The sequence below is a fragment of the Halichoerus grypus genome, chromosome 15 (assembly GCF_964656455.1).
Source record: "Halichoerus grypus chromosome 15, mHalGry1.hap1.1, whole genome shotgun sequence".
NCBI classification, from domain to species: Eukaryota; Metazoa; Chordata; class Mammalia; order Carnivora; family Phocidae; genus Halichoerus; species Halichoerus grypus.
This window is the reverse complement of record NC_135726.1, coordinates 6,996,633-7,012,097: the sequence shown is the minus strand read 5'-3', so window position 1 is coordinate 7,012,097 and position 15,465 is coordinate 6,996,633. Positions and strand designations below refer to the sequence as shown.

At 45.4% G+C, this 15,465-nt stretch overlaps 2 protein-coding genes across 2 annotated transcripts in view; one reads left to right on the top strand and one right to left on the bottom strand.

The window, feature by feature from the left end:
* BCO1 (beta-carotene oxygenase 1) overlaps nt 1-15,465 on the top strand; it is a 153,747-nt gene that overhangs the window by 86,675 nt on the left and 51,607 nt on the right. The window contains exons 9-12 of the mRNA XM_078062629.1: nt 2,539-2,742; nt 6,068-6,236; nt 6,761-6,950; nt 10,426-10,522. The gene's annotated coding sequence lies outside the window, so the exon portion shown is untranslated. The remainder of the gene's footprint in view (nt 1-2,538; nt 2,743-6,067; nt 6,237-6,760; nt 6,951-10,425; nt 10,523-15,465) is intronic.
* The window catches only part of LOC118531088 (polycystin-1-like protein 2), an 81,845-nt gene that overhangs the window by 63,902 nt on the left and 2,478 nt on the right, over nt 1-15,465 (bottom strand). Inside the window, exons 2-5 of the mRNA XM_078063526.1 lie at nt 15,208-15,372; nt 12,494-12,673; nt 9,232-9,342; nt 6,702-6,849 (exon numbers count right to left, since the gene is read on the bottom strand). Of these exons, the coding sequence (XP_077919652.1) occupies nt 6,702-6,849; nt 9,232-9,342; nt 12,494-12,673; nt 15,208-15,372 (604 nt within the window). The remainder of the gene's footprint in view (nt 1-6,701; nt 6,850-9,231; nt 9,343-12,493; nt 12,674-15,207; nt 15,373-15,465) is intronic.

The following is a 15,465-nucleotide window of genomic DNA, read 5'->3' as shown; positions in this document are numbered from 1 at the left end:
ATGACTCAGGGGTTAGAATTATCAGACAGACTTGAAATCCGCCATTATAGCCATGCTCCATGACATAAAAGTAAACCCTCTTTAAATAAATGGAAAGCTAGACATTCTGAACAGAGAAACAGAAACTGTTTTTTTAAAAAATGGAAGTTTTAGAAATAAAAAACACAATATCTGAAATAAAAAATTCCCTGGATGCAATAGCAGAATAGTGACGACAGAGGAAAGTTGGTAAACTTGAACGTAGAGCAAGAGAAAGCATCCAAGTTGAAGAACAGATATTAAATAAATGTAAATATTAATAAAATATTAAATTTTTAAAAATGAGCATCATCAATCTGTGTGACAATATCGAAAGATAAAATATTTGTGTCATTGGAGTACCAATAAGAAGAGAGAGATTGGTGTAGAAAAGTATACTCAAGAAATAATGGATGAAAACTTCACCAGTTTGGCAAAACACATACATTTGAAGATTCAAGAAGCTCCATGAACCCCAAAAGGAAAAAAGTTAAAGAAAACCATGCCCACACATATAGTAATCAAACTGCTGAAAATCAAAGATAAATGAGATAAATCAAAAAATCAAACTGCTGAAAAAAATGGCACATTACACGCAGAGTTGTGAGTGACTGTAGATTTCCCCTCAGAAACCCATGGTGGTCAGAAGACAGTGGCAACATCTTTAAGTGTTGAAAGAAAAGAACTTTCAACACTTAATTCTATATCCAGCAGAAATGTCTTCCAGGAAGTGAAGCAAAATAAAGACATTCTCAGGAATAAAGAAATCCTCTAAGAGAATTTGTTGCCAGAAAATCTGCTATAAAAGAAATGGTTAAGGGAGTTTTTCCAGCTGATGGGAAATGGTATCAGAGGGGAACTTGGAATTTCAGGGATGAAGGGAGAGCACAAGTAATGGTTAATTATTTTGGTAAATGCATAGGCTACTTTTCTCCTCATAAGTTCTTTAAATGTGTATGACTGTTGAAAGGGGTTTTCAATGTATGTAACTGTCCTACGTAGGACAATTATAAAGGAGGTTGGGCAAAGGGACCTATATGCCAGTAAGGCTTCAACATTTTACTGAAGTCAGATATTAACTCCATGTAGACAACGAAAGGTTGGATATGTGTATTGTAATCCCTGAAGCAACTACTAAAAAAGTAATAAAGAGAACCAAAAAAGCTGATAGATATGTTAAAATGGGATACTAAAAATATTCAAATACTCCAAAAGAAGACAAGAAAGGAGAGGAACAGAGGGAAAATAAACAGAAGGGCAAAGAGAAAACAAATAACAAAATATAGTAGACCTAAATCTAACTATATCAATAATTACATTACTTGTAAATGGTCTAAACACAAAAATTATTGTGCCAGATGGAATTTTAAAAAACCAAGACTCAACCAAAGATTGTCTACAAGAAGCCTACTTTAAATATAATGATAAAGATATGTTAAAAGTACAAGTATAGAAGCTTCACCAGCAAACACTAATGAAAAAAATGCTTGATAAGGCTTTATTAATATCAGACTATGTAGATTTCAGAACAAGAAAACATAACTCTTTAGAGAAATGTGAAGGATGGTTTTGAATAGCAAAATCTGGGCTATTTTTCAGGGATCTGCCTGGAAGAAGCAACTCATTCCATTCTCTGAACTCTGCTGCCAACTGAAATTGCCCAGGACTAAAAGGCAGAGAAATGGATTTTTCCTGATCTGTCTCCAGTGAGCCCACCCAAGGGAGAAGACAACAAAGTCGTTTTAGAAACTGCTGCCAACAAAGGGAAGATACGCTCAGAGTACAAAGCAACAGAGGCAACAACTAAACATTTTGTTATGATGCTGTGAGCCGGCAATTCCACTCCTGGGTGCAAACCCAACAGAAATGTGTACATGTGTGCACAAAGGACTTGTGCTCAAATGTTCACAGCTGCACAATTTGTAATTGCCCAAATGGGAAACCACCCAAAAGGCCTATCAACACTAGAATGGATAAGTAAACTGAGGAATGTCCATACAATGGAATGGTATACAGGAATGAGAAAAAAGAAATCATAATTATACACAACAATATGGATAAATCTCAAAAAGGCACTATTGAACAGATGTCAAACACAAAAGAGAATACATTTTATGATTCCATTTATAGAAGTTGCAAACAGGTCGCACTGATTGAGAGTGGTAGGAATCAGTACCCTTGGGGGCCTGAGGAGGATTCCTGGGAGACAGGTCATGTTTTATTTCTTGATCTGAGTGCTGGTTACATGGGTGTGTTCACTGTGTAAAAATTAACTGAGCTGTGTCTTTTTGTGCATTTTTTGCATGTATCTTATGCTTCAATAAAAAATATAAAAATTAGTTTAAGATACTGCCACTCACTGATTTGTACATGCTGCTGGGTAGTTAACATTAATGGGATGCAGCTTTTCTTTAAAAAGAAAGAAAATGGAGAAGGAAGCTCACATTTTTTATCTTTGTTCATAATGTATAATTGTTAAGAATACCAAGGTCTGTGTCATTTTGTTAATGTCACTCACAGGTTGCTAGCCAGCTTGGTGGACAAGGCCCTCTGACCAGATCGGGCAGTGTGGTGGAATGGAGAGGGTAGGAAGCTGGAAGTGAGGTCTCCAGGACTCCCCTCAGTCACCTGTATAACCTAATGTCTCAGTGCCCTTGTCCGTACAATGAGGCAAGAGCCATTCCTGGCTGGGTCATTCTAAGGTTTACATGAGACCACGGCTGAGTAAGTACCTGGCATGTAATAGACTCAAATATTGTAGTTTTATTTTTATAATAGGACGACATTTATGCCACTTAGCCTCTTAAAAATAAAAGTAGTGCCTACTTCTATGTAATATGAATGTCATGGCAACAGTTACCCATTTTTGAGAATCAACTCTGTGCCAGTTCTTTTCTTCTTTCTAGTCCCATTTAGTCCTTAAATTACCAAGCCACTATTAGCAATACTTGCAATAATATTAACAATCACAGGTCATGTACCTGAATGGCCTGAAGATTCTTATATATCCTCTGTAGTGGATGCATGTCACCGAGAGTCTATCCTTCAAGACCGAGGTCTGCATCCCCCCAACACTCTGGCGTTAGTGCCAGAGGGCTCACACCTGAACCCATCTCCAGGAATTCCCCTTAGCCAAAGGGAGCTGCCTCCCTCAAGATGCCATCTTGCCTCCAAGGGCTGCCCAGTGCCAGGGTACAAAGCTTTCACTCTCTTGCCTCAATCAAGATAGGTCCCAGCTCTAGAGTTCTCTGTGGGGATTGGAGGGGCCTGTGTTGCTAGTGCATCCCAGTCCAACTTCTGCCCCTGCTCCATCCTTGTACCCCCCAGGAAACCTGTTGCCCCACAAATCAGTTTCCTGGTATCCAAATTACATATTCTAAAAACAATTTCTCTAAACTGGCTGGCATCAAGGCTCTTCATCAGCAGACCTCTCTTGAGTTTTCCAGCATCATCTTTCATTTTTCCCACACACCCCTGAACTACCGTTGTAATAAGGTGCTCGAAGTTATGTGAGGAGGCCACGCCCCTTCACATCCATGACCTCCCTTTCTCTACCACCACTCCTCCTGCCTGATTCCCCCGAAAGACTTCAGTCCTTTGTGACCATCACCTCCCACATAATTCCTCTGAGCCTCCCAAAATTCTGTACATCTAGGTCACCCTAAATTTTGTGTTGTCTTGAGAATTACCGATTTCCTGGGAAGTCCCCCCTTGCAGACTCAGTTGTGTGCAGGGGCAGCTCTGAATAGACTCAAGAATGACGGCAATCCCCAGATATGTCTGTAGGTGGCGCTGAGTTACCCAACGCGGGACAAGGACAAATTTCACCTTAGCAAATTGTTCCATAAGGCGCGTAATCAATTTCAGAAACATAGACAGTTTTCCCACAGCAAACAGTAAAGCAAAACAGCCTGACGTTCAAATGAACACAAGACATGGGGAATGCAAGGCGAGAAGGAGCTTCTCAAGGAGAAATCCTTTGACTTTTATTATGCTGTTTCTGTTTGAGATTGGATTCTCCCCAATCAGCTCATGCTATTTGTCTACAACAGAGCTGAAGTGTCTGATTTACATTTTAGCTTAACAAGGAGTTAAGCAAAAGCAGGGTTCTGTACAAACACATGAAAGAAAAGCACAGTGATGTTCACACAAGGTATGTGACTTCTGTATACTTAAAATTCATGCCATTTCTAAAATTCTGGCTGAGGCTGCTGGTGCTGATAAGAAAGCATCAGAAATGTATCTCCCAAAGTTAACAAAAATGATAGAAGAAGGTGGGCAGGTAGTTTCAAAGTCCAACAAGTTTTTAAAATAGATGAAATTGGATTGTTTGAGAGGAGTGATGGCAGAGGGTATCACCACTACTTCTTTTGGAAAGAAAGAAAATGCCAGTGGCTTTGGCTTCGAGCTAATGCCCAGAGGGATTGCAAATGTAAAACACTGATTATTGTTTCTCTTCAATTATCAAAAACTTTAATCACAGAGTCTCCAGACCGCAAGATAACAAACACCCTTCACCTCACCATCCAGAGTTGACAAATACTAGCATTTTGTCCCATTTTCTCCAGTTTTTAGCTACTGTTTGTTTATTACTGGAATGTCCTTGTTTAACTAAAGGTCTTAGCAGGGCTACCGACAGTCAATTTTGACTAATGCCAAATGCAAGTTGTTTAAAATTTGGGGGCCGGAAGATTGTGTAGCTGAGCATTTGTTGTTTTACCAATGAAATGGTAGCAAGCAAGGAAGAAATCTGCAGAACAAGGCCATGGGTATTTATGTCACTTAAACATTTTCTTCCCCAAAGCATCTACACATGTAATGTCTCGTTTTACTCCATGAAACAACCAAGGCAGTCATAAATATAAATGCAAGAGGGAAGGAAATGGAAACCCAAGACCAGGGACTGTCTCACACATGTTAGCAGCAGCTGGGATTAGAACCTTAGCTTCTGGACATGCCATTTTATTTTGACGGCATGGCAGGATGCGTGAGACCTCAGAAGACCGTTGGGTTTGAAACCAGCACTCACCGGAGCAGATTTGGGCCATGGACAGGACTGGCCCCCTCTTGGCCCCACCCCACCCAGGGCTTCCCTCAATGCCGAGCATGCACAGGGCTGGATTCAGAACTTCTAGCTCCAAAAAGCTAGAGCTGCAGATGTTGTGGAGTGAGGAGAGGGACTATGGGCCTCCATGATTTCCCTGGGGATTCATGTTGAACTGAGGACCCCTATAAGAAGCCTCCAAACCCATTGAGGATCTGAAAATTCTGGAACATTCTCAGGTACCCAGCAGAGCAGAATGGAGCTTACCCCAGGCCCAGGTAGGACTTTGAAATGTTATGAACCAGGTTCAGCCTCTATCAGATTGGGAAGGCTCTGCTCCCCTAGAGGATTCAGAGTAGGGCCTTCAGGCCCTGATGCCACATGCTGTATAATCCGCTGGGGCTTCAGAGCCTCAGCTTTGATGCCAGCCAGTCCTGGTTTGCATCACCATGCTGCCACTCTCTAGCTGCATGGCTTGGGCAATGCCGCTATTACCCCTCTGAGCCTCAGTTGCTTTGTCTATAAAAACAAGATAATAATTACCTAGCTCAGCACTGTCCAATAGAAATACAGTGTGAGCCACATGTGTGTATGTTTTGATAGCCACATTGAAAAAGTAAGAATAGGTAAAATTATATATATATATATTATTTTATATATATATATATATAAAATAATAATTTTCTTTAACCCAATATATCCAAAATACTTTCATTTCAACATGTAATCAATATAAAAAAATTAGTGAGATATTTTACAGTTTTTATGGGAGGTTGGGGGGGGGGAGCTAAATCTTCAAAATCCCACGTGTATTTTACATTTACAGCATATCTTAAGACCTGCCACATTTCAAGTGTTCAGTAGCTCATGTGGCGGGAGGCTATTCTATTGGATAGGGTTGCAGTGAGGATTAAATGAGATTATATGTGAGATTATATGTGAAAGCTGCTTGGCTGGACTGTTTTTAACATTGCTACTCTTATTTTTTATTATTCTTGCCAACAGAAAACATTCCCACACCCAGGTGAGCATCTTCTTCACCTCATTACCGACTCCTTGGGCAGTGACCCAGGAGAGATTCTACCCAGAGCCAAGCCATAAGGACCCAGCTCTTCATCACTTCATGTGGACTCCATCATGAGAAAACCTGTGAATGCTACTTCCTCCCATTCCTGTATGTATGCCCCTTGGTATTGTGGCTCTGCCATTCCTTCCATCAACAGGTGGAGTCCATTTCTCCCCCTGTTGAAGATGGGCTTGGCCATAGAACTTGCTTTGGCCAATGAGACATTAGAAAATGTGACACAAGTAGAGATTTGAGAAATGCTTGCACATTAGGCTTTGTTCTCACTTGCTACTAGAAACCCTCAGACACCATGCCTGTGAGGCTAGGCTAGCCTCTTGGGTTATGAGCAACATACACTGCTAGCCAACATTCAGCTAACCACCAGACATGCAAGTGAGGACTTCTGAGGCCATTCACCCCCAGCTAAGCTGGCCCAAATAAGCAAAGCCACTTAGCTGATCCAAAGAACCAAGAGAAATAATATTATTGTAAGCTACTAAGTTTTGGGATGTTTTGTTATGCAGCAGAAACTGACAGATACATCCTGACTTAAGTCTCAGAGATTCCTCTTACCTGGGGGGGTAGTAGGGATTGAAAGTGTGGCCATCTCCTGTACTAATTATACATGACAGATTTCCAATGAAGGGAGAGAGGAGCCATGTGAGGGAGATGGTGACATTTTCAAAGATGAAACTCTCGTTGGACACCATCAGCTGCAGGCCTGCAGATCAAAAAGGAAAATGCTGTGTGCCATCAGAAAGCAAAATTGCATGCTTCTGTTTAAAACCTACTCTCTTATATCCACCTGTCCTTCATCATCAGGTGAGGCTTTGAAAGTTTTTTAAATTTTATTTTTACTTTTTAAAGTTCTTTTGAATTTTATTTTTAATTCATAGGTAATAGGTGACCAAGGTACAGAATTTGAAATGTATAAAGGGTACAGAGTGAAAAGAAAGCCTCCCTTCCCTCCTTCGGAGGCAATCATTGTTACCAGTATCCAGGGTCACTTCCAGGGATGTCTACACATTCCCAAGCACATACATACTTTCCTATTTGTACAAACGGTGCATGGTATATATTCACTATTTGACACCTTCCATTTTTTTCACTTACTGTATCTTGGAGATTGTTCTGTATGAATTCAGTTAGAGCTGCCTTGTTCTTTGTAATAGCTGCACAATGTACTCTAATTTATTTAACCAGGATTCTATTGATTGTCTAAATGTATTTTATCATGTTTAAAAAGACAAAAGGCAAAGCACCTTTAGGAAAATCTACTTGGCTAAGGTGGCCAATGATTCATTGTAAGCCATTTAGTGCACATTAAATTCTATAAAACCTGAGCTTTCAAAGTTAGCATGGAGGATGGGGAGGGGAGTAGAATTTGCTGGGGCTTCATGCAGCCCTGGGCTAATTGTGCAGCATAATCTTTCAGTTTCCAAGCACAAACAAGGAAGGAAAAGATAGCAGATGAATACAAATGAAAAGGACTTTCCTGAGCTGCTCAGAACATTGTCGCCGTCCTGATTCGCAGCTACCTGAGGAAACATGGACCATGACTAGGCCCTTCCGGGCACTGTAGCGGGGGGCACAGGGATGCTGGATAAAGTCTCTCCTTTTACAAATCAGAAACACTGTGATCGGAACACACAGGTTCACAGGGGGGCAGGATATTTGAAATCAAAGTTGGAGCAGAAAATTTTGTCTGGGGTCTCCAGACCCAGTACACCCGCTGCCCTAAGCAATGCATTGGTCCAATGACAGCCACACTGTGACTGGCAGATCTCCAAAGGGCACCCTTTGTCCTTTAGCAAAACCACCAAATGGAAAGCACTGCCAAAACACATGGCCTCTTCTTCCCAGAAAACAGAATGAAGACATCCCGCTCACTCTTACTCCGCCGAAGGGTGTCTAGTAAACTAATGGTGCTGGGGAAACCTGTCCTCTCCTCGTCTCTGTGTGGTCCTCCCTCCTACATGGACCCTGCTCTCTTGGATGGCCCCTGGGGATCCCAATGTTCCCTGACTCACTTCTTCCCTTTAGAGCTCCCTGCACCATCTCTCATGCTCTCAGTAGAAGGTGCCGTTGTGACTAATTCCCTGGACAATGGCATAGGGGAAGGTGGCGCTCGTGTATGCTACTAATGGGAATGTAAATCAATGCAGCCATTTTGGAGTGTAAAACATATACCCTATGACCCAGCATTCCCTCTACTAGGGATCTCTCCTCTAAAAATAATCAGGCGCATGTCAAGATATATGCACAAGAATGAGCACTGCAGAGTGATACTTAACAACAAAAAGTCAGAAGAAACCTAAATGTCCATCAGCAGGGGACTGGTCCAATAAATTTTGACATAATCTTATGATGGGATACTATGCAGCCATTAAAAGAATAAGGTAGTGACTGGGAGAGATGTCTAGGATATATTATTAAGTAAAAAAAAGTTGAGCTGTAAACTAACATATTTAACATGATTATATTTTACGTATATACATTCATACACAGTCATGTCTATGAAAACAGTTTGAAAAGCAGAGAATTTATTCTAAACATTTAACAGTGGTTTCCTTAAGGAGAGTAGGACTGTAGAATTGAAGGGAGGAATTCTTCCTTCTTGACTTATAAAACTTTTATAAAGTGTAATAATATGGGTTATTTTTATGGCTTTCAAAATTTGTGGTTTTTAAAAGTCCCTGTGTGTTCTAAAATGCAGCCTACGGGCAGGATGGTGGTTGAGTGGGTATGGGGTATGGTAGCAAGACATCTTTTGACTTCTTTCAGTCAAGCAATGTTGGTCTTGTCTGATGTGTTTATTGGGTCACGCCATGAAATTTAATTTGAAGGGTCCTGGGAGTTAAAAAATAAATATATTTTTAACTTCTGGCTTGACAGCTCATTTCTGCAATAGGAGCCTCAAACCCTTTACCCCATGAGGCTAGGCCAGGTGGGGAGGTCAGGCTGCAGGGAATCATCTGTGAGTGAGGAAGTCTCTTAGCGCACAGATCGGCCCCCATGAGAGGCTGCTCCCTCTGCTCCAAGTGGGGCTGGACCTGATGTGGAAATGAGGGAATTCCCATGTCCAGGCAAGCTGGGGACTCACCTTCCTGGCACTGGTAATGCACCCACAGGTAGCTGCCCTGGGTGGGGCACAGGTCTCCAAAGTAGGTCCCATCTGCTGCCACCTGGCATACTTGCAGCCCCTGGCACTGGCCTGGGAAGTGCCCGAATCCCAGCAGGAGCAGGAACAGTGTGAAGGACGAAAAGGGACAGGTTCAGACTGAGATGAATGACCTCTCATTCATTCATTCATTCATTCACCCACCCTCCACCCAGTGAATATCTGCTGGTATCCACTGAAGACCAGACACTGACCTAGGTACTAGGGGGAGAGAGAAGTAGGATTCTTTCCCTCAAGCAGCTCAGGGTCCAGCACAAGGGTTCTCAAATCTTAGAATACACCAGAATCTCCTGGAGGGCTCTGGAAGACACAGATTTCCAGACCCCACCCCCAGTGCTTCTGAGTCAGTTGACATGGGGGGTGGGCAGTGTAAGAATTTACTTTTCTAACAAGCTCCCAGATGATGCTGATGCTGCTGGCCCAGACACCCCACTTTGGGAAGCACTGGTCCAGTAGCATCCAGTCAGATGGCCTAAAGTGGGAACTTACATTTAGAGAACTGTCAAGGAGGCGAAAGATTGGGAATCCTGTCCAGGTGCCCACAGGAAGGAGAAGCATGGAGAGCCCAGGCCAGAAACTCATGTCATCCCAACACCTCTCCCTCCTGCCCAAGCAGATGAGTTACATGCCTACAGAGAAGCCTAGGAGAAGGACAGGCAAGTGCTGCCTGGTTGTAGGACTGAGCTCCCATTTCCATGCTGGATGTCAGCTGGGACCCACCCTTAGCTCCTAGAGGCCATTCTCTAGTCCTTGTGCATGGCCCGCTGTTATCTCAGAGCCAGCAATGGGGTATTGGGTCTGTCTGACACTTGAACTCTGATTTCTCCATCAGCCCCATCTCTGGCTTCTAGCCAAAGAAATTTCTTTGTTTTTAAGGGATCATGTGGTTAAATTGTGCCCACTTGGATAATCCAGATTAGGAGCCACAATTGCATCTGCAAAGTCCCTTTGCCATGTAAATTAACATATTCACAGGCATGGTATCTCATCATACCCAGAGTTCCAGAGATTAGGGTGGCAAATCTTGGGGGCCATACCTCTGCCTATCCCAGACAAGAAGACATAAGAGGGCAGAGTTCTTTTCATCCTGTCTTTTCATCTTCTCTCTGACTGCAGCTTCCTCTGGACAGGCCCTCCCTCGTGATCCTCGCTTCCAAGGGCAGCCTCCACCATGATTCCAGTACCCACTGGATGGCCCTGACTTCTGATTTTGGTAAGACCATCCCCTCCAGTTGTCCCTCCGGCCCTTAGGGGTGGCAGTGGCTTTCCATTGCTGCTAATCTCAGGTTTGTATCATTATCCCCTGTTTGACTTCTCAGCATTTCCATGCTGGGTAATCAGTTCCCTGCATTCAATTTCCTCTGCTGAAAGACCTGGCTTGGTTTCTGTTTTCCTAATGGGACCTAGCTTGATACACTCCTCAATCAGAGTTCTGTACCCCAGCACTAGACTACAATCTCCAAGAGAGAGGGAGTGTTTTGTTTTGTTTTTGTTCACTGCTGTGTCTCCACTCCAGTACACAGAACAATACCCAGCACATAGCAGATGAAAAATAAGTTTTGCATGAGTAAATACGTAGCACCGTTGCTCCCTTCTGTTGTGGCATTGAGCACAGTGCTAGGTGATTGCTTGTATCCATATCTGTCTCCCCATTAGACTGCCAGCTCTTTGAAAAACAGACTGTTTGATTCATCCCTTTATCGACAGACCCCAGGTTAGAGCCTGGCACAATGTTGGGCTCAATGAATGTTTATTGACCAACTGACAATGAATGACTGAGTGTGACACTTATATACAAACAGATTCCCGTGGGATCCTGCCCAACTCTGTTCCTCTGACCCTTCCCAGAAGGATGCAGGGCTCCTCTCCAAGGTGCTCTCTGGGGTGTGGCTGCAAGGTTTGGAAACTTGCACCTGGGCCCTTGCGGAAATAGCCCACTCAGTCCCCTGAAGGGGGACTCAGGCCGCCATGAAGGAAGCACATCCTTCAGCCCACCCAGCCCAGGCCTTTCCCCCTTGGAGGGACCACAGCCTCAGGGATGCCAGAGCGACAAGGAGAGTGGGTGGGAGCCAAGTGGCTGATTTCAGTATTTCCTTCCCCCGAACCTGCTCTAAAGGGACCAGGGACAATGTGGGCCAGACGTGGAGGGGAGAAGAACAAATCACTTTCCCAGGGAGACGCGGCACACTTCCCCAAACTGGGGATGAGGCTGCTTGGCAGGTTCTGGGAGTACAGGGCATTCCTCCCTGAATCCTCATGGGGCCTTTGGGTGGAGGCAGAACCCCTCAGTGAATTGCTGAGAGGCACATGTAGGGAGATTCAGCCTGAGGCCCCAGAGCTTCCAGCTTGGGCATAGACTGCTGTGTCCTCCTTTGGCCTAGAAGTAACAGACCACCTCTCTTCCTGGCACCTTGTAGGCCCGACACTACTAACCACAGCAGAGAGGAGGGGGCCCCCTGTGTCCTGGACAGTAGACCCCCAGAAGGGTGCAGGGAGCCCCCATCATCCCTGAAACAACCCCTGTCACCAGGCAAATGCAGCTCAGAGGCAGATTTAATCTGATTTAGAAAAACAAAGCCATGGAGAAACTCTCCCACATGAACAAGAGATGCCACCAGGAATGTGTGTTTCAGCATTATTCATAACAGCGAGGATTAAGACACAACCCATTCAACTCTCAACAGAGAAAGAGACACAGAACAGTATAGTTATACAAGAGATTAAACGAATAAACTGGTACCTGTATCAAAGTGGATAATAGGAAATTTAAAGCCATACTCACTGCTCTAATGAGGGGACATTAAGCAAATATGGCATAATGTTAGGATTTAACAACGATGGGTAGTGAGTCTATGGGAGTTCACTGAAGTGTTTTTATATAATATATATAATATATGTTTGGAGTATTTAGAAATTTAAAAAAAGAAAGCAGTATTTCTTACACCCAAGTGGAGTGGGGAGCAAAATGCCCCCCTGGCCCATCCAGGTGGGTTTGCTGTTGGGTGAAGGGGTGAGCCACGGCCTCCTTGCTTCCCTATATGGTGCTGTGGGCAGAGACTGGCCCGTCTTCCTAATGTGGGAGGCCCAGATATGAAGGTTTTTCAAACCTTCCAGACCCCTTGGCTGGGTTCGGGACCCCAGGAACTGCCCTTTCCCCACAGCCAGAGCTGTCCTTGAGTCTTACCTGCCACTTTGTCCTTGACACTGGCCCAGCTGCATTCCTCCTCCGAGGGGCCTGCAGCACCCTGGGTGCAATAATGGGGAGTCTGGCGCCCATAGAAGGCGTCCTGGATCTGGATGACCTCCCCTGAGCCGCAGTGCATGGTGGCATTGAGGCCGTCACAGGCCAGACTCTGGCCAGCACCTGTGACAAAGGGAAGGGGACACCTTAGGGAGGGATCATGGTCACGGCTAGGCAAGTGCCTGGTTGATGGGAAGTGGAAGGGTATCAGAGGTCGGGACTGAGATGAAGGGACACAGCAGGAGCCAGCTCCACAGGGCTGAGAAATAGAACGTGGTGGGCATGAACACGGCTCTGGAATGAGACTGCCTGGGCACAGATGCCACCAGCCACGCACTACCTGTGTGACCCTCTGCAAATTCCTTAGCTTCTCTGGGCTCCCTCAGCACAGGGGAGTGACAGCACCACACCACATAGGGTCTTTAGGAGGATTAAATGAGTTTATACATGCAGAGTAAGGGCTATAGAACTGGCAACTGTATTCTCCTATTGTTTAAGTATTTTATTTATTTATTTGACACAGGGACGGGGGAGAGCAAGCACAAGCAGGGGAAGGGGCAGAGGGAGAAGCAGGCTCCCCGCTGAGCAAGGAGCCCAGTGTGGGACTCAATCCCAGGACCCTGGGATCACAACCTGAGCCGAAGGCAGCCGCTTAACTGCCTGAGCCACCCAGGTGCCCTATATTCTCCTATTTTGAGTACCTTCTTTGAGCTTTATCTGAAAGCAATGCCTGGCATATGATAGATGCTAAACCAGCTTTTGTTGAATGAATGAGTCTTCATACCAATCCTAGAAGCTGGGCTACTGACCTCCCCACTAGGAACATCAGGCTCAGGGAGGGTCACTGTGCTGAGACCCTCCTCCAGACCAGCTACTGGCATATGGTCCACGTTTGGTAAACATTTGTTAGAAAAGAACACTCTGGCTCAGCTGGGCACAGCCAGAAAGTAGGAAACTGGATCCAAACTCAGTCCTGTCTGCCTGGTGGGAACGCCACAGGGTAGGGGATGAGACCAAAATCTGTGTTCATTTCCTATGGCTGCTGTACAAATTATCACCAAACTAATGGCTGAAGCCAGTACAAATCTATCATCCTCTAGTTATGAAGGTGAGAAGTCCAAAATGCATCTTACTGGGCTAGTATCAAGGTGTGGGCAGGCCTGGTTCCTTCTGGAGCCTCTAGGGGATGGTCTGCTCCCTAGCCTTTTCCATCTTCCAGAGGTACCCAATTTATTGAATTGTGACCCCTTCTTCCATCTCCAAAGCCAGCAGCACTGCATCTGCTAGTCTCTCTGACCATAGGCAAACCCAGGTTCAGGTCTCATCATTGTCACTTCCCAGCTGTGTGGCCTTGGGCAAGGAGCTTACCCTTTCTGAGCCTCACTATTCTTAGCTTTATAATGGACCTACAATAGAACAACAGAGGTACTTCTGAGTACCTCTGATGAATACACACAGAGTGCACAGCTCTGTATCTGGAGGTCCTGCTTGATACATGTCAGCTGTTCATGGTGTGACCTCAGACCATGGCACCAAGACTCTGGGGGCTGGCAGATTCTGAGATAGGCTTCAGATTGGGTTGCAGAAGGCGGTGAGGCTTTGGGAGGGCTGTGATAAGCAGAGAGGGAAGTTGTATGACCCATGGGTCCCCGAAGGTACAAGTTTTCAGAATTAGCCAGGCTAATTCTGACACCTATTTAAACCCAGACAAGGGGGGGAATTGGGGCAGGGGGGGCTCTGTAAATGCCCAAACCCGGAATGGGCCCTGGGAGCTAGGATTCTTCACTGAGGGGCTTGGAGGAGGGGGCTGATCCCAGGAAGCCTGGAAGTTTTGTCAAGCCTGACTTGAAAGTAAGGGGACCATGGGGCAGCTTGGCTCCTAGACCATGACAGGCAGGACCCAGCATGGGGCCATGGGCCACGCATGCCAAGGTTCTTACACAGAGTCCCCAGGGAAGGGTCCCCAGGGTGCAAAGGGGGTCAACCATGGACAGCAGCTAAAAAGAACACAAGATCAGAGTGGGGGGGAATTCAGGAGTCAGGAATGGTGGGTAGTGGGGACTCAGACCCAGGCTGGCCAGGGCGGCAGGAATCAAGGGTGAGTGAGAACAGCCTCCTGGGACCACATCTCCTTCACTGGAAGATTGGAAAAAGAGAGTAAATAGGTCTGGGCATTTGCCCCTAGATGCAGATATCTGAGAGGAAAAGAGGGACAGGAATGAGACTAGTAGGCAGGAAGGCAGGTAAGTGGACGGGGAGAGGTGGGGTGTAAGCTGGGGAGACAATATGAGACAGGCACAGAGTGCCACACAGACAGAGATGGGTGGGCATTTAGGGAGACACAGAGATAGAGACAGAGACACAGAGATACACAGAGACAGAGACAGAGAGAGAGACACACAGACACACAGAAACAGAGACACAGAGAGACACACACAGAGACAGAGAGAAACACAGAGGCAGAGACACAGAGATAGAGACAAACAGAAAAAGACACAGAGACACACAGAGACACAGAGGCAGAGATAGAGGCAGAGACACACAGAGGGACACAGAGAGACACAGAGACAGACACAGAGACAGAAAAAGAGACAGAGACACCCAGAGGGACACAGAGAGACAGAAGGAGGGAGACCCCACAACAGAGGCCAGCTCACCAAACTCGCAGATGAAGGCAAACGGCTGCGTGCAGTTGTCTGAGGCCGCCCACCCAAAGGAAGCATCTCTCCCGATGTAACAACAGGTGTTTGGCACAAGAGAGGCCTGTCCTCTGCGCCAGTGGCTGTAGCTCACATTTGAGGTGTCCAGCCAGCTCCCTGGCCCTGGGATGGGAACACAACCACCAGGACTTGGAAACATTCTTCTGACCCCTTTTTATGGATGGGGCTGGCCTCAGCTCAGCTCCTGGCATGCAG